This window comes from Pyrgilauda ruficollis, unplaced genomic scaffold (assembly GCF_017590135.1).
Source record: "Pyrgilauda ruficollis isolate IOZ18807 unplaced genomic scaffold, ASM1759013v1 scaffold79, whole genome shotgun sequence".
NCBI lineage: Eukaryota > Metazoa > Chordata > Aves > Passeriformes > Passeridae > Pyrgilauda > Pyrgilauda ruficollis.
The window spans coordinates 859384-886510 of record NW_024529821.1 but is presented as its reverse complement, the minus strand read 5'-3'; the positions used below and the strand labels follow the sequence as shown (position 1 = coordinate 886510).

The following is a 27127-nucleotide window of genomic DNA, read 5'->3' as shown; positions in this document are numbered from 1 at the left end:
TCCCAGGTGTGTTTAAGGTCCTTGGTGGGCTGTATCCAGACAGGATGTGTTTAAATGTCCTTGAAGGACTTACATTTACTTAATCTTTTTTAAAATCACCTTTTAAAATCGCAGCCTTGGGCTGTGGTGCTTCCTGTGGCACAGCTTAATTATGCACCACAGGGAAAAGGTCCTGCTTTTGTCCCAAAAAAGGTGGTTTCACTGGGCACCCAGCAGCCTGGATTAGAAAGAACCTTTTTGTGAGCTTTCAACTCATGGCCACCCTCCATCCACCTGTCTCTGTTGCAGCTTCAAGGTCTGTCTAGCGTGTGCTGGCCTAGAAACTCTTCCCACCTTTGATTCGTGCTGCTCTTTGTGCCTTGCCTGCTTCTCCTCTCTCTTTCTGAGTCATTCCTGATATTTGGGCTTCTGACCCTGATGGAGAGGGCTGATGTTTTCCTAAATAGGTCTGCGAAGACCCTCTTGAGGAGCAGCTCATTTAGTCAGTCACTTATGTTAGATATTGTTTCTGTTACATTTGCACTTCTGTTGCCATTTTGTCACCCTGTCACTCAGTGTCGTATCTACTTGTTTTAGAAAGAGTGAAAATACGTTTCACTTATACCAGAAAATAAACGTGTTATATACAGAATTTTCAACAAATGCCCTCTGGAAAATTGTTTGACAGGTTAAAATGGAAGCTGCTTTTCAGCTTTACCTCCTGTACATGTTACCAGCTACTGCAATGTGCAGCTATAAAATGTGACACACACAGAACCTGTTGCAGAGTTACCTGAAGGCTTGAGAAGGGCTTTGCTCCTGGTTTTTCCTTATGCCAAAACATAGGGTCTTGTTTCCCCAAATTAGCAGTCCCCCTTGACTGACAGGCCATGGGAGAGTGGTGCTTGGAGCCCTGGGGGAACTGCCAGGGTCAAGGTGATTTAGGTGTCCTCCTCAGCTGCAGGTGACTGTCCCCTCTCCTTCCTAAGGACTTCCCTGAGTTATTTCAGCCAAAACGAAATGGTTGAAAGCAATTTTCAAGTTGTTTTCCTTTGTGCTGTAATAATCAGCTCCCCCGTTTTAGGCGAGGAGCTGGGAGGTTCTTGCATCACTCTGGGGTTTGAAGGATCCCATTTAATGGCACCCAGGGGATGTGCACCCCTTTCTCAGGCCAGACTCTTCACACACAGGTTCACTGAGCACAGCTCTGCCCCCTGCCCTGCCCCAGGAGCTGCTCCCTGCTCCTGCAGCACTGCTAAAGGCAGATTGCAAAGCCTCTCCTTGCCTGCTGCAGGGGACCCTCCTCCCCTTCCCATCTGTTTAAATCACTTCTGAGGGAGAATCAGGACTCAGATGATACAAATAAAAGGGAATAATGTAATTAATGCCAGCCATAATGGTTTTGTGGAAAATAGTTCTTACCAAATAAATGTGATGACAAATGTTGAATGTTTGGTAAATGGAGGCAGCTGTACTGGATGTCACATGAGGAGTTTAACTACAGTCACTGATTAAAAAAGCAGCACTGTGGAATATCAGTGTAGCACACTTAGCTGGATTAAGATCTTTGTTGACTGACATTTTAGATTTGTTAAGGAGAATCACTGTCAAATTAAAATATTTTGAATGGAGATCTGCAGTGCTTGGTAAATGCCTGAGAGTCCTCCACTACCCTTAATCAGTCTCAAAAATCTCTGCTGAAAAATATGCAGCTTACAGTGCAGGCAAAGGGCAGCAAATGCCAAGGCATGGCTTGGCAGGGGCACGCTGTGTGGGCTGTGAATGAAGCAGTGACATGAGCCCTGCCCACGAGGGGACACGTGCCCCTGGCACACTGGCACAGGGGGCTCCTGCTACCCTGGCACGTGTGGGCAGGGGAGCAGCAAGAGGCACTGGAGTGTTTGCTGTGCCTGCAGAGCTGGGTTGGTGGTTCTGGCAGCTTGCAGCCAGGCAACAGCAAGCCCAGTCTAGCAGAGGCAGCCCAAATTCCTGCCTGGCAGTGAGGGGAGACAGGAAGCCTAGGGGCTGGGTTAGCTCATCATGCTGAGGGAGGTGCTGAACATGAACCCTTCCCTGGGGTGCCTGTCTCCCCACGAGGGGAGATGCTCTGGAAAGCCAATCCAGATAACTCATTCAGACTCAGTGCCTGCTGCTCAGATGACAGAAACCCTGTGAGATAAATTTAATCTCTGTTGCCCATCATTAGACAGTGAAGCTAGAAGTTTTGAGAACAAGCAGTCAGGACAGCAGTGTGCCCTGGTGGCTAAGAAGACCAACAGCAGCCTGGCCTGGATCAGGAATGGTGTGGCCGGCAGGGGCAGGGAGGTCACTCTGCCCCTGTTCCTGGCACTGCTGGGGTCACACCTCCAGTGCTGTGTCCGGCTCTGGCTCCTCAGTTTGGGAAGGACCTTGGGACACTGAGCACGGCCAGAGGGGACAGCGAGGCTGGAGAGGGGCTGGGAACACAAACCCTGAGAGGAACCCCTGAGGAAGCTGGGGGTGCTCACCTGGAGAAAAGGAGACTCAGGGGTGCCCTCATCACTCTGCACAGCTCCTGAAAGGTGCCTGTGCTCAGCTGGGGCTGGGCTCTGTCTCCAGGCACTGACACAACCAGAGCACACAGCCTCAAGCTGTGCCAAGGGAAATATAGGTTGGATATTAGGAAAAAGTTTTTCACTGAAAGAGTGATAAAGTTCTGGATGGTCTGCCCAGGGAGGTGGTGGAGTCACCATCCCTGGGTGTGTTTAACAAAGCCTGGATGTGGCACTGGGTGCCAGGGTGTAATTGAGGTGTTTGGGCTGGGTTGGACTCGATGATCTTGAAGGTCTCTTCCAACCTGGTGATTCTGTGATTCTGTGGCAATTTCAAAAATATCCCATGGGTTAAGTTCAAGGCAGAGGCCAGCTTTGTCTTCTGCCCATATTCACAGAAAATAAGTATTTGTGTGCATGAAGCACAACTTTGGGACATGTGTGAAAGTAATTTTTTTTTCACTCGTCTGCTGCACCTTGCATGAGAGAGGCAGAGGAGAAGCTCTGGAAGCAAAGTGACTGCTGAAGGAACTGGAGCTGTGGCAGGGCTTTGCCTCTGGGGTCAGGACTGCTGCAGGGCTTAAATGTTTGGTGAGCTGGACCAGTTCACCTTCAGTCTGTTCCACACAAGCTGGGGGGGTCAGGAATGAGCACAGGCTTCATGGCAACCATTTTAGCTCACCAGGAGGGGCTGGGTTCAGGTGCTCTTTGTGGAACATGTCTGTTTTAGAGTCACAGAGCTGAAAAATAAATTCCATTCTATTGGTACCTTCTCCCTGATCTTCCCTTTTCCCAGTTCTTTTGATGCTCCTGCCTTTATTTTTTGCATGATCCAGTGTACTTGGTGTTGTCAAGAGAAAGCTATTCAAATTTTATTCAAATAGAAATGAGTAGCTCAAAGATAAATATTTCCTAAAGGCATCTTCATCCCTCCTTCTGTAAATTGCTGAGATCTGTTATCTCTGTTAATACTGCCTGGAGGTCCTGTCCAAACAAGACCAGGACATACAAGGTAATTATGTCAAGGTGTCCAGCCTGAGACAGACGGGGACCGAGGAGCTGCAATGCCAACAAGCCCATGGCATGGGCCTTGACATGCCAGGTCTGTTTGCTCACACATGATGGACTTAATTTGGGGCAGCTCTGTGCACCAGCCCTGGCTGTGTCTCCTCCTTGGCAGCCTCTGTGCAGACACTGCTTGGAGGAGCCATCCATCAATCCTCCCCTCCATCTGTGCCATGGGAGGAGCTGCCCTGAGGCCTCAGGATTTCAGCTTTTCTATTTTTCAGATCCTGTACTGCATTAGTGCATAACTCCAGACTCCATACACAGTGTTAGTTACTGCCTTCACATCTTGGTCAGACAGAACAATTCCTCTGGGCCTGGAACCCAAGGACACCCTACAGCCTCAGGCCCCATAAAGTACAAACAAAAGTGAATTGGGGGAGCAAACTGGGGGTAAATGACTTCATTAGCTGAAGCTGTAATTGGAGAATTAACCCCTGATGTGTAAATGAACCAAACTTGTAACTGTCTGAAAATCTGGTGCCCATTGTCCAGGTTGGGTGCAGCCTCTGGGAGGCTTTGCCTGCCCAAGGTGTGGCTGTTTGAAGGGTTTCAATAAACACCCACTTTATTCTCTGGATCTTGTCTAGCCTCTCCTCTAGGCAGCCCCTCCGAGGCCTCAGCTCCAGTGCCTTCCCCAGTGCCTTCCCCTGGCAGCAGGGAGGGCTGGGACACACAAAGGCCAGGGCAGTAACAGAGCTGCCCTCGATTTTCAGATTCAAGCATCTGGGCTAGTGCTGCCTTTGGGTTGCAAATGCTGCTGTCTACAAAGTTAGATGTTTTTATAAGCAAAGTAAAGAAGTTGATCTCTGATTGTTTTCCCCACTGCCAGCTGCAGGAGCTAGAGCAGCTGTGGGGTGGCTGGTTTGCATTCTCTGACTTTTCTGTGCTACACACTTGTTTGGACCCCTTCAAGAACATGTACTGAGTTGTCCTTGACATTACAAAGCCAGCACAGAGATGTTGTTTCATATGGAAATAAACAGTTGTTTTCCAAACCTTGCTTTAATTACAGAGATCAAAGTGTGGTGAGCTGAGCCCTTTGAGCTGAGGAGGTGTTTGGCAGGGGTGAGCATCCCCTTCCATCCAGCTCCTCTGGGAGCCAGGAGCTCCCTCAGCAGAGCTGAGGTGCCACCTCAAACACATTTTGCCAAAACCCTTTTACCTGCTGGTTTTATCCTTCCTGGGGTAGGAGGGTCCTATGGGAATAAATCACACAGGACTCCATTTTCTTCATGGTGGAAAAAGGCCATTCTTTATTCACATCACTCCTTTTTATACAGTGTTACACACCTCGTGTGGGACTCCAGTTAGTCACTGATTTTCTTGCCAATTACTTTATTGGTCAGTAACAAGTTGTTATCCTGTATTGATTGGTCACTCAGACTCTCTATACCTGCAGGGAAGTTGTTTGTATAGAATAGTTTTTATTTTTCTATCTAATGGTGCAAAAACAATTTATACAGGTGCAAGTTGGTTTTTTTACCCAGGAATAGATTGTTATGTTAATGAACTGCTCACACCAGGATTGCTTTCGCATGGGAACTGCAAAATGCTAGCTTTGACAAGGCCAGCCACTGATTCCAGGAGAGCAGGTTTGATTTTATGAAGCCTTTCTCTAAAATTTTTCTCCCTGACTGCAAAAGAGTCCTGCCCCTCTTTGCCCGTGGCAGCTTGCCCCTGGGGGAGGATGGGGCAGTGCTGTGCCCCAGCTGGGGCAGTGACATGTGGTACCCTGGGTGCTCCCGTGCCATGGAAATGCCAGTCCTGGCTCTGAGCTGCCCCACAGCACCTGCTCTGGGAGAGGGGCTCTTGGGCTGGGTGTAGTGGGTATTTCTGCCTAGGAATTGGACTGGGTACAGTGGGAAATAACAGCAAAAGGCACAGCCCGAGCTGGGGCAGAGAGGAGCAGAGCTCTGAGCACTGCTCAGCACCCAGGTCTGCCCCTGCCCACCCTGGGGTGCCAACACAGGAGGAGGTGGGGCAGGGAGGGGGCCAGGCAGAGCCTGTCAGCCTGAGCACATGAAGGTGTGTTCAGTGCTGCTGTGTTACATTAATTGAGATAATCCCATGAACAGATGAAATTTTTTTTTGTTCTTTATTTCATGCCTTATAGATCATTCCTCCCCAGAAATATGGTGTTTGTTGTCAGTTAAACAAATCCTGGCCTGTTGTTCAGATGTATTTTATTTATTCTTTTGCATGAGAACTGGCAGTGTCTTGCCTGCCTATTTGGCCAGGCTGGTGATCCCACAGTTGTGACTTCCTGTGTCTTCCAAATCATATCCACAGTATGGCTGTTGTTGAATAGAGAAAATGTAAGGTATTAATATTAATGCATGGATTAAAATACCAGCTGAGGATTCCCTCCCCAGCCCTGTGGATTTCAGTGACTCTGAGTAGAACCATGTGGCTCTGTGAGCTGAGTGTCAGCCCTCTGTGCTGAGAATGCTGGGTCAGGCTTGGTCTCTTTTCTTCTCATCACATTACCAAGATGTGACAGCGTGGTACTGTGTGGTATTAATGCCTTCACATCACCAGTGCTCTGTTTGTGTGATCATCTCAGTGCTAGAGGAAGTCCCTTAGCCTCTCTCTGGAAATGGCCATGGTGTGTGCCAGCCTGCACATCACACTCGGAGCACTCATCCAGGCTGCCACATTTAAACACACAGAGAAAGTATTTTGTCCGAGAAAGAGCCATGTTCTCTATGTGCTGGTCACAGTTTGGGTGTTGAAAAGCCAGCTGGATACCACTCTTCTGAAGGTTTAGCAGCTTCTGCCATTTCCTGAGCAGCAGCCATCCCTTCCCGCAGGGATGTGTCACTCAGCAGGGCGTGGCAGCAGCTGCCGTGACCCGGTGTGTGCCCAGCTCTGAGAGTGAGATCTGAGTGTTTAATCAGCTGCCCTGTCAAATAAATGGGCAGGAGATCTTTCTCCTATTTAATGCCTTTATTAAAGAGATTCAGCTCAGGTGGGGAGAAATCGACGGGTCGCGCCCACACCGCCGCTGTCCCCAAGAGTGGCACGGAGGAGGAGGGTGATGCAGCTCTGTCCGCTGGTCTGCAGGCAGAGCTGGGGACTGTGTCCTTATGGGAGATTGGCAGATTCCTACTTTTCGGTCCAACACTTCGGGTCCCCTCCTTAGTGAACATCCTTTGAGGTCAGGGTGAGAAGCAAAAAGGATCCAAGCAGGCACTGGACTACGCACCCATCCTTAGACATCACCTAGGGTCCCCTAATTCTATGTTGGCTCGTTGTTTTTAGGGGTTTTCCTGGAAAACGGGAAGATTTGGAGCAGTGCATTCCTCAGCTGCATACGTGGTCTCAGGCCACTCCGATTCTCCTGGTGCTGCCGTGTCCAGGTGTCTCTCCCGGGCAAGCACCAGGGGGACAATGGCTAAATCACCAACCATTGACGGGCAATTGAAGAAGAACTCTTTAACAATGAAGCTAACTTAACAGCAACCGGTCCAACGGTTTTAACTCTGCAACCTTAAACAAAAAATAGATAACTTTTTATTCATAACACCCTGCCTAGGGCTGGGCTGCAGGCACCCCTCACCCTTTGCTGCTCTCCCTCCCTGCAGCAGGAGGAGCTGGGCCCGGCTTGTGATCTGCACAGGCACCACTCCCTGCAGTCCCGCTGCAAATGGACTGCCCAAAGCAGCAGCAGAGCTCTTTGTGAGAGTGGCTACACCTGCCCTCACCCAGGGCCCAGCTGCTCCTCTGGAGCTGAAATCTGGTAGCCAAGTCTGGAAAAATACGCTTTTACATACACTCTCTTCCCTACTCTAGTTGTCACTGCTTTATGCTAAAAAGCTAAGACCTCTAAATAACTGAGAGTGCGCTCAATCCCCTCATCCAGCTCATGGATAAGTATATTTGGAGAATCATAGAGTATCTTGAGTTGGAAGGGACACACAAGGATCATCAAAATCCAAGTCCTGGCCCTGCACAGACACCCCAAGAATTCCACCCTGTGTCTGACAGCGTTGTCCAAACATTCCTTGAGCTCTGGCAGCCTTGAGGCTGTGATGCTGGGGATCCTGTTCAGTGCCCCTCCTCCCTCTGGGGAAAGAACCTTTTCCTGATATCCAGCCTAACCTGCCCTGCCACAGCTCCAGGCTGTTCCTGTGGGTTCTGTCACTGGGCACCAGAGAGCAGAGAGGGGGAACACTCAACACTGCCATCACCACCATCAAAACACTCCCTCACATACAGGCTTCCCCCACTGCCTCTCCTTCCATGCCTGCTCCTTCTGAAGGATTTGTGGCCACCCACTGCAGCGCTCCAGTTGTGAGAATCATCCCACCACGTTGCTGTGGTGGCAGCTGTATCCCAGTTTTCCTTCCACACCAGGAGGAGTGGGGACTTGGACTCCTCCTGTTTGTTTCCCACCCTGTGTGCATTAGTGTGGTTCACTTGCGCTGATCCCACCACCTTTTGGGGGGAGAGGTTTCTACATGACCATTCTAAGGCACTTTTGTTGTTTTTAATACATCAATAACCCTTTTGGTTTTGCTGCCCCATGGATCCATCCCCTGCTTTCACAGAGATACACATAGCATCAGTGCACTGCATCCCACCTAGCTCTGGCTACACACTGGCTGTGTAGATAAGTGGGAACCTCTCACCCTCTCCTTCCTCATCATCCTGTTATTTCTGTCAGAATGGAAACACTGCATTAGCTGTTTCTGGTTCAGTGAAGGGGCATTTGCTATCCAAAGGCAGACTGCATTTCAATTTTCTTTCAAATGCCTCATTAACCCTCTTCTGATTTACTCAGTTGATGCTTATGCTGACGTTCTTTTCCAACGTGCATCTATCTCTCCTTTGTGGAGAGGCAGCAGCAGTAACCAGAGCAGGGGATGGCTCTGGGTGACTGAGCAGCCAAGTGTGCTGTGGTGTCACTGCTGCACAGCTGGGACACCTGCCAGGGACAGTGGCTTTCCTACAGCTTTTCTCTTTCTCCCATATGCCTCCCATACTGTCTTCCTGTTGTCTTCCCATAATTCATCATTGCACCATTTTCCTGGAGAAAAACAGGCCTTCACTGCCAATTCCTTTTCAGCAGAACTCCACTACACACTCCATCTTCTTGGGAAAACCCTTGGTGTTCAGACAGTCCCAGGTACCCTCGGGCCCTGGGAACTCTGTGAGTGTGCTCTGGAGTTGTTGAAATCCAAGGGAGACTCAGACCTGACGAACCAGTGGCATCAGGCACTCCTGCTGTGGTGGCCAGCAGGCTCAGCCCTCAGAGACCCCACGGCAGCAGCACCCAGGTGTTACCTGGCCACCCCACAGCTGAGGTGGGAACGGTCAGCAATGGCTCCAGGCACAGCATCACTGAGCTCAGAGCTCCTTTCAGCTTCCAGACACATGGCTTTGGTTTTGGTTTGAGTTCTTTGATTGTTGGGGGTCCTGTTTTTCCTAGAGTGGGGCCTCTGGGGGCCCCAGCAGTAAATAACTGTTGTTCCTCAATATAATTATTTAAAACTCTCCAGGAGTCTTATTTTAAGCATCTTAAGTGCTATGTTTAACCACCTTACAGGCTTCAGGCTTTAGCTATTCCAGAGAAGCTCTGAGGACTCTGAATGCTTTTTCGCAGAATCACTGGGTTGAAAGAGACCTTTAAGATCACAGAGTCCAACCCAATCCCAACAACTCAACTAAACCCTGGCACCCAGTGCCACATCCAGTCTGTTTTAAACACTGCCAGGGATGGGGACTCCACCCTGGGCAGGCCATTCCAGAACTTTTTGCTCTGAAGTATGTCTCTAAATATTGATGCTCAAGGTTTTATTTCAAGGCTTTCCAAAGCAGAGCTGCACTGGCAGCACCAGAGCATCCTCCACAAACAAGGTACCACTGAGCCTTGTTTACTGGCTGAGGCAAAACCAGCAGGATGAAATACCAGAATTAATTTTTTTATGGTGCTAACCATAGTGTGTGCAAGTGATTCTGAATAAATGCTGTTGAGAGCAGGGCAAAAGCCAACTGCCAGCCTTGCAGCTGCTCCTCATTGCTCACGGGGGTGCGGAGGTAGCAGCACGTGTGCCGGGGCTGCAGGCAGGCTGGCACTCGGTGCTGCTGCCGTGGAGGGACTGACGGTGTGCCCGCTCTGCCCACAGCTCATCAGCGATGGCAGCGTGGTGTACGCAGAGGCCCTCTGGGACCACGTCACCATGGATGACCAGGAGCTGGGATTCAAGGCCGGCGATGTCATCGAAGTAATGGATGCCACCAACAAGGAGTGGTGGTGGGGGAGGATTCTGGACAGTGAAGGCTGGTTTCCAGCCAGCTTTGTTCGGGTAAGATCTTCATCTTTCTTTGTGCCCTCTCTCTTAGCAGTAGGTGTTTGTTCTTCTCCAGGTTTAATGTTCTGTGGTGACTCCTAAGGACTTTCACTGCTAGAGATGGTTCAGCATGTCTTGTTTAGTATTCCTCTACAAGGGGCTACAGTACAGGGTGTCCTATTGTATTGTGCCTCGACGTTGGAATGAAGGAATGAAGAATCCCACTCCATGTTCTCAGAAGGATAATTTATTATTTTATGATATTATATATTATATTAAAGAATAGTACACTATACAATACAGAAAGGATACTTACAGAATGCTAAAAAGAAATAATGAAAACTCGTGACTTTCCAGAGTCTCGACACAGCCTGGCCCTGATTGGCCAAAGAGTGAAAACAACTCACAGCAGAATGCAATGGAACAATCACCTGTGGGTAAACAATCTCCAAACACATTCCACATGAGCACAGCACAGGAGAAGCAAATGAGATGAGAATTGTTTTCCTTTTCTCTGAGGCTTCTCAGCTTCCCAGGAGAAAAATCCTGGGCAAAGGGATTTTTCAGAGAATGTGAATGTGACAGTGCCCTCCTGGCTGAGCAGCCACCAGTGTGGAGAACTCCCTCTGCATGAGTAAATCAGGGCAAAAGGTTCAGCTCCAGAGGAGAGCAGAGCTGAGCTGTGCCAGCTGGGGAGCTGCCCTGTTTGGTGGTTGCAGTCTGGCTCCTGCTTACCCATCTGTACACTGGCTGATTTGTGCCCAAGCACATGGCATCCACTTCCAGGAGCAAGCAGCACTCTCCTGGAAGAATCCCTGATGCAGATCCCTGGATTCTTCACTCCAGTGTCCACTTAGACAATAGAGATGAGCGTGGCACCAAAGGCACCTCTCTGCAGTGCACCCACCTGGCTCACATGCACCGCCTCAGCCACCAGGCTGCTGGGCTGTCACACAGCACTGCGAGCCAGGCACTAAAAAATGGAGGAGAAAAACACAAGAAATGTCTGGGCCATGATCTGGGGCAATGTGAGACACTTGTGGGCCAAGGCTGTTCCCTGGTGCCAGCTTCAAAGCCCACACAGAAGAGCTGTGCAGACCAGCCCAGACAGTGCCTACTGCATCCTGCAGAGCTTTCTGAAACACATCTGAGCTCTCAGGGCAAGCAGGGGGGACCAGGAGTGTGGGAGGCTGGTAACTGCTGTGCTCGCCGTCCCGCTGAGGGGAAAGGCTTTTTTCCTTTCTCCTGACTGTGGGTGTCAGTGCCTGACAGCTTTCACCACCTCGGGGCAGGCTCCTCAGCGCTGCAGAGGCAGCGAGGTGCCTAAGGGCAGAGATTCTCAGCCCTTTAGCTCTTTATCCAGGTCACTTCAGATCACAAATGACCCCAAACCAGGTGAAGCATGAAAGGAGGTGACACGAGGTCATCCGGTGTCTGTAGCAAAAGTCATTGCAGAAGCGGGGCAGTTTTGAAATGCTTTGTTACAGGCTGCAGGAGTTAGTCTCAGCTGCGTAATTAATACAAACAGTGGAATGTTTTGCAAATAAGATTACCAAGACCTCAGCACTGCTTTTTCTTGCAATGAAAACACAGAATTTTTTTCTTTCATGTTACAGATAAGTTGAATTGTCCTGGCTGGCAAAAACTTGTCAGAGTAAAGCAGACTAGTGCTAGGCATTAGGGATGCAGAGTTAGAAATTCTTTTAACAGAGGAATCACAACGCTTATTCAAGCATCCAGCTGAAGATTTCCCGCTAATTACCACTGGCTCTCAAGCTCACTGCAGGGAGGGCTGGTATGTCTGGAGGCTTGGCTTAGACTGCAGGGCTCTGTCACTCCACATTTGAGTTTCAGGCCACATTTGAGGTCTGAGTTTAAGAGTTGCCGATGTCCTGCTCACACTGAAGGAGAGCCAGGGTTGCACATCCTGAGGCTTCAGCAGTGAGTAAATGTAATGTGTGCCTGTGTTAGCAAGGGAGGGTGTGCGCTGTGTTTTATACGTAGGTGTGTTTGTATCAAGTGGTAAGTCATAGAGCCTAGAAGAAACTACATTAAAAGTTTAAAGCAGTTCTGTGTCACTGTACTAAAAATTCCTATAATTATGTTTGTTTTACCTTCCTACCTTTCACTCCTTCTCTGTGCTGGGACGGATCCTTTGAGCCATGCAGTGTTCCCAGGGGCACGCAGCAGTACCAGGCAAGGGAGCTCAGAGTGGAAAGCTCAGTCCGTGCCCTTGAGCTCGGTGCTTCCCTGCGCCCGTGCTGTGCTGCCATCTGATGGGGCACCGAGAGTCCACACCGCCCTGCCCTGCCCTGCTCTGCCCTTCTTTCCCACCTCGGTGCCCACAGGCAGCTGGTCTGCTTCTGCTTTAGCAATGAACTCTCTTTAAATAATCCCGGGGAAGCAGTTACCGAGGGGCCATCTGTTACTGACAGTATGAGAACAATAAAGTAGATAAAAACCCAACCTTTACTGGTTCTCCCCTCCCTCCCGAAGTGTCCCTTCAAATATTTAAGAAAAATTCACTCAATCAACCATTTCTGTCCTGATTTTATACGTATTATTCCTGAAGGACTCCACATTATTCCTGTAACTTCTGTCCACTAGAAATGCCTGCCTAAACCCACCCATGTCACAGTGGGAGCAGCTGCCATGTGCCCTCCCCAAAGTGACTGTCTGGCCTCAGCCTCCCCGAGGGGAAAATGTTTCCAGGCAATACACACAGCCTCCTCTCACCTTGTCCCAGCTCAGTGTGTGTCTGCCACGCAGCCACTTCCTTGGCAGAGCTGTTTTTAGCAACAGGAGCAGTGAACATCTTGTGTGCCTCCCAGCTGCGGGTGAACCAGGATGAGCCCATGGAAGATTATCCCCTGAAGGTGGAGGGGGGCAAAGAGGACGACTCCCGGCGCTTTGGGATGGGCCAGACCACCAAAGACCAAATGAGGACCAACGTCATCAACGAGATCATAAGCACAGAGAGAGACTACATCAAGCACCTGAAGGACATTTGTGAGGTAAGGAATAAAGGGGGAAAGGACTGTAAGAGCTTCTCTGAAGGATAATGGACTGTGTGTCCCATGCTTGCCCAGAAAGGGATCCTAAGCATGTAGCTTTTCTGAAAACGAGACTGGATTTTCATCAGTTCTGCTGAATGCCAGTATATGGTTAGAAAACAGAAGACAATTCATTACAGCAAAATCCCAAATGCCTCTGCATTTGGAGCACTCACTTGCGCTCTGATTAAATGGAATTAATTGAATTTCCCAAGCCAGAGAAAAGTAAATGTCTAGCACTGCTGTCCTCTCTAATATGTGTTCTGGGGTAATAAAATCAGCAACTCCAGCCTTCAGGCAAGCCATGCTCAGATCAAAACAAGTGGGGGATGCTCAGCCAATTGGATCCTTTACTGTCAAATAGGCTGAATATTGTGACACCTCTTCTAAAAGAGATCCATCCTGTACACTGGGGGAGTGAAGGCAGTTGGAATTTTTGCAGGAACAGAATTCTCCACTGCAATGGTGCAAAAGTGGCTCCCAGCAGAGGCAGCTAGGGCAAAGAGCACACACAAACAAGCCTCTCCTCTGCAGTGTCCTCCTGTCCCTCGGAGCTCTCCTCTGCTGAGTCAGCTGGGCAGCTCCTCACACAGGCACCAAACCAGGTCCACACCTGGACTTGACTGGTCTGAATCTACCAGTGCTGGAGTCAGAGCACCCCATTGCAGACACATAAAGGCTTTTTCAGCAAGAGAGAAAGCAGCTCTGTGACTCCTTCAGGTGTGGGCTGCAGCATCACCCAGGGCTGCTGTGTCTGTGGCAGCTTCTATTTGTACCGTGTTTAGGGTAACATGAGAGGAAATAATAGTTACAGATGGGTACAGATCTGCAGGAAGGAAATGCAGGAGCCTGGTGTACACCTGAGTGCAGTCCTTGAGGCTTTCTGTGCCACAGAGCAGATGCTCAGGAAGCTTTCCAATCTGGTTTTCTCAGGGTTACATTAAGCAGTGCCGCAAGAGAGCCGACATGTTTACAGAAGAACAGCTGAAGACAATCTTTGGGAATATTGAGGACATCTACAGGTGCCAGAAGAAATTTGTTAAAGCACTAGAGAAGAAATTTAACAAAGACCACCCACATTTGAGTGAGGTTGGCTCATGCTTCTTGGAATATGTAAGTAAATTGGACTTCATGGGAAAGGGGTAGCTGAGCATGGGTTGAGCCAGAGGATTTAGAAATTGATCCGACAGAACTGAAGTCTTCTTTAAAAAGACCCATCCAACCAAACTAAATGCCACCACCCTCTATCCTAGCTGTTTTCAACTACTTCCCAAAGAAATACCCTGTAGCTCTCGTGGCTGTGGAAAGAGCATTTTCAAAGAACCTTATCTTCTGAACACTATAGTCCCTGCCAGCCCTTGGTACTTCAGGGAAAATGTAGGAATACTCCAAAATCTCGAGTGGGACTGAGTTTACAGTAATGGTATTTTGAGGTCAGTGAAGGATCAGCTGTGGCTGGTGTGGGCACTAAAAGCATTCAGCTGAGCCCAGAGCAGGGTATGTGGGAATGTCTGGGTCTCTCAGACGAAGCTGTGACACACCTTGCCAGCCCCCAGCTTTAGAACTCCAGCTTGAGAGCCTGTGGGGGATACAAATGAGCAAACAGCTCCAGTTAGAGGATACAAATCACCAAACAGGCGCAGGAGTCTGAAGGACATGGGCAATAAATCCCTCCCTGTGCCTTGCAGCAAACAGAGTTTCAGATCTACTCCGAGTACTGCAACAACCACCCCAACGCGTGCCTGGAGCTGTCGCGCCTCACCAAGGTGAACAAGTACGTTTACTTCTTCGAGGCCTGCCGCCTGCTGCAGAAGATGATTGACATCTCCCTGGATGGCTTCCTGCTCACCCCCGTGCAGAAAATCTGCAAATACCCCCTGCAGCTGGCCGAGCTGCTCAAGTACACCAACCCCCAGCACAGGTAGGCCAGGGAGGGGCAGGGAAGGAGCCAGGATGCTCCCATGGAAATGGGCTCGTGCTGGATCATGCATGGAGGGCAGTGGCTAACTGCAGCCAGCTCAATTCTTACAGGTTACCATGTAGAAACCAGGAAAAGAAATGTATTTATATGATTTTATAAAGTATATTTACATTACATAAGTTATATATAACTTATTATATAAGTATACAACTTATATAATATTATAATAATAATAACTTATAACTTATTATAAGTATATCATAAAAGTACATTTACAAAATTTCCCACTACAGTAGCACTCAGCTTTCCTGTCACAGATCAAGATTTACAAGGTCGACTTCATAATGGCCCTTTTCTATTTTATTCAGCTTATGCATCAGTGATACCAGCACATACATACTTTGGAGCTACGTGTTTCTGGTGGTTTTGTTCAGAACTTTGCCTCCAAAAGCATGGTTGAATATATCCCACCATGCCCATACAGCTGCACTTCACCAGTGGGAAGTTGTGCCCTGCAGCAGTCAAGCCATGCACGCTTGGTGCCCTGTCATGCCAGCCCAAAGCCCCCAAATCCATCACTCACTTTCAGGGTGAAGGCACTCCCTTTGGGTCAAATAACTTAATTAAGTACCTGAAAACATGAAAAATCTGTATGACAGTGTTGATATTGGTCCATTGTGGTCTGACTTAATTTCACCTTCCTAATTGCAGCCCTGGTGCTTCCCAGAATGGTTTTAAGCATGTCTTGTTCCTTAAGGAAGTGCACAGATGTTTTGAGAGTTGCCTTAGAGCCAAGTTGTGCAGCTCAGCTCCTTCCCAGCTGCTCTGAACTCAGCAGAAGTAGCTGGTGGCCACAGATGGTGGGTGGGGAGGGCAGATCAGCCTCTGTCCTACCCTGCCAGATAATCCATCAGCTCATGTTTGAACCAAGCCAGTTACTGTTGGACTGCTTCACCTCTGCTCCACAGACCAGTCCCTGCATGGGAACAGCAGCATTGTGAACGAGTTGTGTTATGTTGCACAAAGAAAATGAGAACCTGGAGGTTCTTCAGCAACTTGTATTTACACCTCTGTAGCTAAATTTGATGACTTACCCCCTTCCCTTCCCTTCCCCAGAGGTGGCCAGGATTTGTTACCAGACTCAATGAACCCACACTGTCTCTCTGCCCCAGGATGTCAGGCTCAATTCTTAGCTCCTTGCTCACGTGCCTCCCTTACACATAAAGGGAGGGCATGTCTGGGATGAAGCAGCTCTCCTGAGCAGACTCCCTGGAAAAGGAGATTTTAAAAAATGTAACATGCTATTGTTCTAATCAACATCTAACCTGTGCCTCAAAAGCAGAGAGTGTCTGAGAGCTGCCACAGCAGCAGCTGTCTCTGATTCCAGCACAGAACAGCTGGGACAGACTGCAGGTGGAACTCCTGGTTCCAGACCCAGCTCTGTGCCAGGCTGCTCTCTGGAGTGTAGGTACAACACCCCCGTGCCATTCTGCCAAGCCTCAGGCCTCTGCCCCTCCCCAGGGATTTCAAGGATGTGGAGGCTGCCCTGAATGCCATGAAGAACGTGGCTCGGCTCATCAACGAGAGGAAGCGGCGGCTGGAGAACATCGACAAGATCGCTCAGTGGCAGAGCTCCATAGAGGACTGGGAGGTAGGGGACTTCCCTGCCCAAGGAATTCCACCTTGTTCCTCTTCTGCCCTCCCAACAGCTTCTCTCTGCAGTGATATCTCACTGTCTAGCCCCACCTGAGCTCTCTGCCCATCTTTGTGGAGAGTCTGATTTTATTTAAGCAGTTATGATCTTTTAGTGCAACTGAGCAGGTCTGGCATATAATCCAGCTAGACCAGATGCCTTTGCATGTTCCCTGGGATTCTTGCTTCCCTGTTTTTCCTTGCAGAATGAAATCAGCATGTGGGTTAGTGAAATTCTGTTATTTTTGTCTTGCCCCCCACTTTATCTTGAGTGACTTCAAACTTTCAAGATGAGCAAAATCACTCCTTAATTCTTAACAAGCCAGGTTACTGTTGCAGAAAGGCAAGTTCTGGCATAGCCACAGAGGAAACCAAGGTTCCCTGTAGACTCATTTAAAAAAATTGCTAAATAAAAGAAAGAAAATACTGGTTTTCTAAATCCTAGACTCAATAAACCCACACTGTCTCCCTGCCCAAGGATGTCAGGCTGAATTCTTAGCTCCCTGCTTACGTGCCCCCTTTATATCTGGGATGGAGCAGCTTTCCTGAGCAGACTCCCTGGAAAAGGAGATTTTAAAAAATTTTAACAAGCTAATGTTCTAATCAAATTCAGTTCTCACCCCCTGGGTACCAAGGGCACAGTGTCTCCCTGATGTGCCAAGGGCTGTCCTCCAGCACAGAGGCTGTCTCTCATTCCCACACGAGTTCTGTCAGCAGGAATTCAGGCTCCCACTTTGAGAGGAGGCTGAGACCAACCCGTTCTTTGTGCTGTTCTCAGGGAGAAGATGTCCTAGTCAGAAGCTCAGAACTCATCTATTCTGGGGAATTAGCCAAAATCTCCCACCCTCAAGCCAAGAGCCAACAGAGGATGTTCTTCCTCTTCGATCACCAGCTTGTCTGCTGCAAGAAGGTAACCATGAAAGCTGGCTACTGCTGTGCTGATGGATTTTAGTGAACTCCCTCTCCACCCCTGTGTTTCTTTAATTCTTCCTGGCCTCATGTGCTCCTGGCACTCTGTGCAGTCTTTCCTCTGAGGTCCTGGGGTGTTCTGTGCACCTGAGCACAGCAATCAGCTACTGGCCTAATCCTCACAGCAAAAGAGGAAAGCACTGCACAGCTTCCGGGGTTAGTGTGGGGTTATTCTGTACAACTCAGTTGTGAGTATTGTCACACAAGTTCTTTTAACTACCTTGTACTTCATCTGAACTTCCACCTTCGTGTTGTATTCAGAAAAAAGTGCAGATCTGATGAACAGTTGTGGGCCCTGGCAGTCAGTAAGGCCATGCTAACAGCACATGTAAGTCTGTAAGTACAGCTTTTTTTCATAAGCTGAGTAATTACAGAAATCTTCCCTCTTGGAGCCAATGAACAGTACCTTCCTCTGGAATTTCAGAACTGAATGTGCCAATTAGTTTTTGCCTATTCCACAGCATGCAGGTAGCTCCAGGTAACTTAGGTATGAAAATCACTGTTCTCAAAGTTACTTTTCATTGTCAACAAAAAACCAAGAGCTAAATACTATATTTTTGCTTTTTAACTGGAACTGAAGGATTCAAATAGTGTTTTCAGTCAGAGGCTTAATGAGGATTTGGGATCATGTGCAACACCCAAGCTACAGGGCAGCAGATAGGCCCCACCACAGCCACCAGCCAGTCCTGACCCCACTGCCTGGACAAGCACTGTGGTTCCCTACAGTGCCCACAGCAGCTCAGCACTCTGCAGTTCCACAGACTCAAATCCACTGTTCATTTCTTTTACAGACTGTAATGATAGCAGGAAAGTTAAATTCTCCACCACATCCAAGAAACAGCAACATGTGTTGTGATCTCTTCCAGGACCTTCTGCGCAGGGACATCTTGTACTACAAGAGTCGGATCAACATGGATGACATGGAAATACTGGACGTAGAAGATGGCAAAGACAAGGACTTCAATATCAGTGTGAAAAATGCATTTAAGCTGCACTGCAGAGACACTGAGGAAGTCCATTTATTCTGTGCAAAAAAGCCTGAGCAGAAACAGCGCTGGCTGAAGGCATTTGAGAATGAAAGGAGGCAGGTGCAGCTCGACCAGGAGACAGGTATGGAAAGAGGCAATGTTGGGAGACTGGTTTTTTTGTTTTTTTAAAATCATTATTATTATTTTTGGCTTTTCATCTTTTTTTACCCATTGGCTAATGCCTGAGGAGTGAAAGGGTGGGGAAGCCAGCCCATGCTCGAGGGCAGCTCTGAGCTGCTGAATTACACATTCTGAATGAATCTGTGCAATTAAAAAACTGCAAATCACCATAAGCCATCACTGGAGTTTGTCCTCAGGGAGGCTGATGTGTCTTAAGGAGTTCAAGCAGGGCTGACAAAAGAGTCAATACATTATATACAGGGTCCAGAACAGCATAGAACAGGTTCAGTCAAGGGTTCTCACTGGACAACAGGATTTGTGTTGTTTTGTCCAAATCCTTCTTAATTCAGCCTAGTGTATTCTGAAAAATTTCAACCACCAGTGGCCTGGAGTGGCTTCTCCCCCCAGTGTAGCATGGGCTGAGGGGCAGGCAGCAAACCCTGCAGGAGGTTTGTGCAGCCCAGCTGTGCCCCCCAGCCTTGGCAGTAACTGTGGCCTCTCACCTCAGGCATTTGCCTACCTGTCTTCTCCTGAGGTACCCAATGATGACCTGCTGCTGACAGAAATCTGCTTTACCTTCCAGGGTTTTCCATCACGGAGGTGCAGAAAAAGCAGGCAATGCTGAATGCCAGCAAGCAGCACCATGCTGGGAAGCCCAAGGGTGAGTCACACCTGAACACAGGAACACTGTGACAATGGGGGGTGGCTCTGTATTTATTACATGGGAGAGGCTTCAATGAAGTGACACTAACAAACTCTTGAGAAGGCCAGATGGTGACAATTTGCACTACAATTCCTGGTAGATACAGATGGCTGGAGATTCCCAACTCCAGGAGAGCCACTTTGCACATAATCAGCACTCTGCCAAAACCCAGCAGCTTCTCCTCCAGGCCAGTGCACAGCCTCTCCCTAGGAGCAGGCTTTCCCAGCAGTATGGCATTCCCTTTGGCAAAAGGCAAGGTTTTTAGTAATCCCCATGGTGCACAGAGGGCCACAGCAGGGACTGTTCCTGCTGGGCAGCTGTGCCTGTGGAAGATGCTCTGAAACCTGCACCTTGGGCAGGGTGCCAGGGGTAGGAACCATGCTTGGGCAGAGCTCTTCATTCAACCTGTCAGAGACAAGGACAATTAGCAGCAGCCAGGGGAGAGTGAAGTCAAGCAAAATAAAGGTTCCTGTGCCCACAGCACTGTTGGCTGAAGACAGCCCTGTTGATGCCACCTTCCCCTTCTCTCTGCTCAGAGGAAGAGGTGTTGCTTGGTTCCTCTGAACCCACAGAGGCAACCACTTCCTCTTGGTGGTACCAGCCAGCACTTAATCCCCAGCCACATCTCCTGAAAGAAAGCTTGGCTAAATGTCAAAAAGGGCCAGAAATAAGATTTGGCTGCAAACAGGGGGAAGGTTGGAAGGAGACCAGACCATGCCAACAGAGCAAAGCCCTTGGGACACAGCACTAGAGGAAATTGCACAGACCAGCCTTGTTTCTCCACACAGGCACTGACCATTCCTAGTCAGAAATCCAGCCCAGGAGATTGTAACAGGCACCAGCATCACTTGCACAGCAGCTGCTTCTCCCAGCACAGGCAAAAGCACCAGCTAAGTTTGTCACCAGTCCTGAGCTGCGCTCTCTAGCCCTGCTGTCGTGCTGGCAGAACACCTGACAGTTGTGCAACACATTTCTGAGCCTTCCACATGAGCTCCAGTCCTAAAAGGCACTGCTGAAAGTAAGGATAAGTTGAAGGAAAGGTTACACTAAGACAAACTCAATTCACAGCCGTGCAGCTTTAATGGGGACTGGAGAAGGCGGTAGAGTGGGGGGAAAGGAGCTGTCTTTGACTAACGTGCTTCCCATCTCCTCCTCCTCCTCCTCCCAGCTGTCACCAGGCCCTACTATGACTTCCTGATGCGGCAGAAGCACCCCACCCTGCCCACCACGCTCCCTCAGCAGCAGGTCTTCATGCTGGCAGAGCCCAAGCGCAAGCCCTCGAACTTCTGGCAGAACATCAGCAGGCTGACGCCCTTCCGGAAATAGGGGCAGCCCCGTGTTTGTGCCTGAACCCCTTCTGAGAAAGCACTTTATCCGTCACTCCTGGCAGGTGGAGCCCAGGTTCATCCAACCCTGTGTTTACAGAGGATGGCACAGGCGCTCCTGCCTCCCCTATTTATTTTGCAGCCCGGCTGACCCGCCGGCTCCCAGGTGAGGCCGCGTGGGCGCTCGCACACCGCGGGCAGCGGTGCCACGGAGCCAGCCCCGCACTGCCCAGCAGGCAGAGCTCCAGGAGCGTGCAGCAGGGAGCTGGACAGGCTGCAGCCCGAGAGATTTACCTTGTCAGCTGTACTTGGACTCACGCCTTCCTGCTGTGCCCACCGCTGCTGGCTGGCAGCTGCCACAGGGGAGGGCAGCTGATGGACCCGCTGGCCCCGTGGCCGCTGCCCTGCTCAGAACAACAGTTCAGAGTCCGTGATGAGGAGGGATGAACCCTTCTGCTCTGCCCAGCCCATGCCCTGCGTTTCTCAGAGCTGTGATCCTCCTCCACGTGTCCAAACTAACTCAGCAGCCTCTGCAGGCACTCAGAGCACAGTGAGCACTGCACTGTGACCTCCTCCCTCCCTTTAGTCCAGCAGCACCGGTGAAAGGTGTCCTACATTAAACTGTGCCAACCTGCAGCATGAGTCAAGTCGAAGAATCTCTCTAGTGGGTTTCAGTTACATAAGTTAGAGAAAAATGTGCCTAATTAATACCATACGCAATTCTTTAAATTCTTGTCTCTCCATCATTCTGCCATATTTCCTGGCCAATGAAAATGCTCATTGTTTGTAATGTGTTTATTTATGGTAAAAATCAGAACTGTGTATTTTGTAAGTCTGTAATTGTTCTTGTCAGATGTTGTTAACTTGATGCCTGTTTTGTCTGTTTAATTTTTCTTTTCCTTTTTTTTTAAAGAAAGGTCAATATTTGCAAACCTAGCTCCCAGAAGTCAGAGTCTGCTGTTCAACTCTGCAATGTCATTGTTATGCAAACTCCCACAGACCCTCAAATTCAAGGAGTGTTGCTGACACTTTTAAAAATGGAAAACCACTTGATAAAGGCCTAGATTTGGCATAAGGAGCCTCACTTTAAGTACCCAAGTTTCAAATGGTGGCCAAAAAGAATGAATTTAAACCTTGGTTAGCAAAAAGATTTGCCTTACCATAGTGAGAGTTAGAAGCCATACTGACTGAATTCCCTAGATTAGGAGACATCCTGTGACAGTGGAAGGAAGACACTGGCTCATTCCAGCTCAAGTGTGAGTGAACACTGCAGAGCTCAGAAATCCAGTGTTTGTTGATGCTGTAGCTGACCAAAGTCTGGTCATCCAGGGATATCTGAATTCAGTAGCATGTACAAACTCCTTCTTGCACTATATCTTCCCCCCAGACCAGGGGCAACATTTAATTTCATAAAGAAACTTGTAAAAGTGACTCTCAGCCTGTGTTTGTCTCCTGCCCGTCTATCTGTGTGAAGCTGTTTCTTTCCAAAGTCACTGTGGGGATTGTGCTCTTGCAGCTCCACCAGGGGCTGCTCAGCCACAGGGGCCCTGCCAGAAGGTGACCTCAGAGCAGCCATCCCAGCTGTGGGGACACAGGGACATGACCAGAGGGGTCACTCTCTGCTCTGGGGAGAACACTGGGTCAATGCTGGGAGGCAGTGGGGGAAAAAGGAAAAAAAAACAACCAAGAACACTATCTAAGAAGCCACTGAGATCAGGCAGCTACAGCAGTATTAGCACAACATACACCCACAGACATCAAGAGACAGACACAGGGACACTGCAAGACACCCAGAGACACACGTGGCCCAGCAGACACAGAGGCACTGCCAGGTGTGTACAGACACCCGTGAGGGGAGATGGTGACAAAGAGACCCTGACACACACACAGACACACACACACAGGTAATTATCAGACAACTGCAGCCAGCACCACTCGTAACAGAAGACAATTGTCCTTTCTGTGTTTACCCTAAGTGTCTGCACCCTCCTTTTCTTATCCATGGCATGTTTGTTTTGATTGGCCAGGAACAAAACCTGTTGGCACTAAAATTATCAATTTTCTCAGCTTATCATCAGCCTTGTAGTAAATGGAGGGGGGTAGAGGGGCAGAGGACAATCCCCTCCCCAACAGAAAAAGGATTACACCCCCCACACCGAGCATGGCCAGCTGTGACAATGCATCAGGTGCTCATAGTCTTGTCCAGCTGCTATCTGGGTTCGCTCAAGGATGGACATTCTCCTAAAACCTCTTTATATCCCTGCTCAAAACCATTCTGTCCCCAGTGTGAAGGAAGTGCTGACATCTATTCAAAGCTCCCCTTGCTGCAATCTGGTCTTAGACAGAATGCTGCTTAATATACTCAGCTTTACATCTACAACGAAGTCACTGGTAGAAATCCTCACCTCTTCTCCCAAGGGAAATGGGGTGAGAGTGGCACAGGACCATGGAGTGCAGCAGCTGTGAAGTGCAACAACCCTGCCATTCCTCCCCCCTGAAACACACACAAGAATTGGCTATTATTACTTACCTGTGTAGCAATACTCTGAACAGTAAATATGCATCCAGTGGTTAAAATAATCACATCATTTATCAGCTCTTCCACAACTGGCCGCATCTCTGACCAGTGCTCACAAAGGATTTACAGAGACACTTTTTTTACAGAAATTTCTGAAGTGCCAAACCAGACTTCTCTGGCCAGACAGCATCCCAGTCAATGGGCAGTTAATTACTTCTGGAAGAATTCTACTCTCCACTTGACTATCAGTACTCTTTCTAAAAAGTGTCCTCAGTTGGGATTCTAGTCTTGAACGCCACATTTGGAGCTAGGATCCAATCCCCTATGCAAGACTGAGATCAGGTAAAATGATCACACAAAGTGGTGGAGTTATAGCAGCAACACAGAAACCAGGTAAGGCTCAAACCCATAAACCCATTGTGCTCAACATGCCCACCCCACAGTCTGCTCTGAAGAGGATTTCATCACAAAATACCATCCTTAGTTTAACAGCCAGCACCACCTCCCAACTCTCACCATAACCCTCGGTGTTTCCTGAACAAACTGTCACAGATCAGGTGTAACCTCCTTAGGTTTTAAGTGAATAGACACTCAAAAGTCATCTCATCCCCCAAGTTACTCATTAAATGGCAAAGTGTACCTGTGTGTGAGATGGTAACAGATTAACCAAGCCCAGATTTCCCTGCTGCATCTGGATTTGGGCTGGAGTGGCTCCCATTGTTCTGCCAACGGACAGAACCGGGGTGAACCCCTGTGCAGGCTGGACTGGGGGTGTGCACAGCGAGCAGATCTCAAGGGCATCAGCTAAACTTGTGAGAATGGGGTTTCTGGCTGGCCAAGAACAGCCTCTGACAAGCTCTCTGAGCTAAATGGACAAGACCATCGTGCCAGTTCCACAAGAAGTGTCCATTTGAACCATGAAGAATCAGAGCTGTGAGACATCAGCAACCTTTTCTCTGGAGCTGAACCTTCAACAGGGGCCAGAAATACAGATTTGCATACAAAACAAACTGAAGCTCCTGATGTGAGTCAGAACAACACCAACCCTTCTGGATTTTAGGGTAGAACCAGCTGAACTGCTCAGAACTATTTTTCTGAGTTTCATAAAGAGGACAAAGAGATTGAGTCAGGGGTGGTTTGGGGGTTTTTTTAGGGGTGTTGGTTCTACCTGTTCCTCTCGTTCTGTAGATATCCATTTAGGAAGCTTCTTGTAAAAACAGCCATGATTCTTAATGACCTAAATCTGCCCAGATTTCACTTGGTCAAATAAAACACAGTATTATGTAAAGGATGTGAATCAAATGAAAGAATGATTTACTGAAGCTACCAGTTAAATGAACCAGTGGCTACTAAATAACACAGTCTGTGCCCTGACCAAAAAAAAAAAAAGGAAAAAAGCCTCTATTTTAAACTATTAGTTTAGAATAGTTTCAGACACCGTGGGTGTATATACTGTTCAAGTTCTAATAGCATCAAAACCAGCACGAACTGTCTTTGTGCTAACTCAAAGTAAGAACTAGGTCAGTCCCATGGAGAGAGAGTTTCCCCAAAGCAGCATTTAATATCTCTCCTGTTTTGTCCATTTTGTCCAGGACAGTGGGGTATCAGCTGGGGAGGAGCCCCATCTTGTGTCCAGCAGAGTCCTTGGCTCACCAAGTACACTGCAGGAGATTCTCACTGTGCAGGACACTGCTCTGCAGAGCCAGCACAGCTCTGTCATCCAGGAGCCAACCACGTGCCAACCATCTGCACCTGGGTATCCCCAACTGCTTCCCAAAACCACCTGAAAACCAGACCTCACTGTCACCAACAGGGATAACTCAGAAGGCACCTGCCAGTAACAAAAGAATCTCAGCTTCAGAATGAGAACACTTCATTTCTTTGGATGCCAGAATGACAGAAATGAGCTTTTTTAAAATAAAAAGGCCTTTCACCTGATGTGTCAAAATATCAGGCTGTGCTCCTCCAGATTCACTGTAGTGGAAGCACACCTTCATGTAACAGCATCATTCAAGAAGTCTGTGGCAAGACTGGTATGCAACCATCAGTCTTTTGAACAAGCACTGCACCACTCACCTCCCAGACTCTGGAGCTGTCAGCACCTGGCAGGTGGGGCAGCATCCAGCAAGTGCTGGTTTCTTCTTCACTGTTATTACTTCAGTTGTTTTAATTCTCCTGTCAAGTCCAACCACGTACCTGCTCATGAGGGTTATGGGCATTGCAAAGCCCATCTGGACAGTGAACATGGTACAACAGCAACTCCTCAAGCTTTAAGGAGGGAACTACTCACACCTCATTCAACTGCTGCAGCCTCAGCCTGTGCCTGCCTGCTGCTGCTCACATTCTCTACCAAAGGGGGAGGACTTGCCACTGCTACTGACATGAGCAGTACCACACTGGTACAACCCAAAATATCAACTGGAATGTCCTGTACCAGCCTACCAGCAGGAACTCCTTGTCCCAGAGCTCCCAGCCTAAGCAAAGCTGTAGGGTCAGGTCTTCAGGTAAGTAATGGGTTAAAGAATAAGAACTTTGACAGTGGATAAAAATTAACTGAAAAAAACCAGAAGTGTTTTCACCTGATTTTAACCCCCTGAAGACACAGTGGTGCTCTTTCAGTTGGACAGTGTGGGGAGGGACTCAATCTTCCAGGCTGCAGTGACCCATCAGTGCAGCTCGTGTCAGAGTGGAGGCAGTGCAAGGTGCAGCCAGCAATGTGACCTGGCAGCAGACAGAAATGCCTCCAGGGGACCACAGCTGCAGGCAGCAGCCTGGAGTCACCTCCTTTCCACTCCCAGCCACACAGCTGCAGGCTCAGCAGAAGCCAAAGGGTGCTCCTTCCCAGCCACATAGCAATCCCAGCTGCCCTGCCTTGCCATTAACACCTCACACCTTATTTCTCCCATGTGTCTCACACATGCCCTTAACAAGCTACATGACTAAAATCCCATGGCTTTGGCAGTGCTGGCACTTCTAGGAAAAATACAGGCTGCTTGTTCTTTTGGCTTAACACTCCTGTCATCTTTCCCCCTGCAACTACACCCCTCCTCTCCCGACGTCCTGAGCTTCTCTTTTGCACAAGTTTGCTACCAAAGCAGCTCCCTGTTTCACAGCCTGTGCAAATGAAATACCTGTGGTACTTACCCCAGAGCTGTGTACCTTTGTGTGTGACTGCCTACATTTACAGTTGTGAGATGGGAAATAAACAAGCTACCAACTTGGAGTCTTGTATCATTCTGTAATCCTCCCAAAAAGCATTAACTACTGACTATAGAGCAGCTATGGAACAGCATTCTGCTTACAAGTTCCTTCTATCCTTCCACACCTACTTCTTTCCCTTTTCTCCTGAGCAGCACCCACCCATTACCCAGGCTGGATAATAATTTATGGCTTTTTTCTTTAACCTCCAGTAACCTGAAATAATATACTTGCTATCTAAATCACACCATCAAGAAAAGCCTAATCCCCAAATACAGCCACGTGTTCACTGAAGCAGAGGGAGCTGCATTTGAGCTCAGCTGGGCACTTCACATGATTACAATTCTTACAGGGCTAGCAAAAGCAAAACTTTGGGAAGGTGTGTTCTCCTTCCCCTTTCTGAAGCATCAATTTGCCCACATATTTTACCTTTCTTGCCCAGAAAAGGAAAAGCTATTGAAAAACACTACAAAGTAGATTACTATAGCCCAAAAATGAAGGCCCAGCTGTGGTACTTTAAGCTGACAGCTGAGCTGCTCATTGTCAAGTTCTTTCTGTCACATTTGTGTTGGAAGGATCTCTTAGCCACCAAGGACTACAACTGGGGTTCCTGTACCCACAAGGCTCAACAGTCTCCCCTCCACATCTGCAATTCCCCCTGTGACACAATCCAGCTTCCCACAGCTGCCAAAGATTTCTGGCTGTTCTTTAAAATAAACATTAAAAAAC

General features: G+C 48.6%; 1 protein-coding gene across 2 annotated transcripts in view; it reads left to right on the top strand.

The window, feature by feature from the left end:
- ARHGEF4 (Rho guanine nucleotide exchange factor 4) overlaps nt 1-22110 on the top strand; it is a 46686-nt gene extending 24576 nt beyond the window's left edge. The window contains exons 2-10 of one of the 2 annotated variants that reach the window (XM_041486929.1): nt 9707-9886; nt 12703-12885; nt 13858-14037; nt 14613-14845; nt 16367-16496; nt 17316-17447; nt 18373-18616; nt 19238-19315; nt 20526-22110. In XM_041486929.1, the coding sequence (XP_041342863.1) occupies nt 9761-9886; nt 12703-12885; nt 13858-14037; nt 14613-14845; nt 16367-16496; nt 17316-17447; nt 18373-18616; nt 19238-19315; nt 20526-20683 (1464 nt within the window). In that variant the 5' untranslated portion in view covers nt 9707-9760 and the 3' untranslated portion in view covers nt 20684-22110. Of the gene's footprint in view, nt 1-9706; nt 9887-10332; nt 12886-13857; nt 14038-14612; nt 14846-16366; nt 16497-17315; nt 17448-18372; nt 18617-19237; nt 19316-20525 lie in introns of those variants that run through there. The other variant, XM_041486927.1, reaches the window with a different exon arrangement.
- The last annotated feature ends 5017 nt before the right edge of the window (nt 22111-27127 follow it).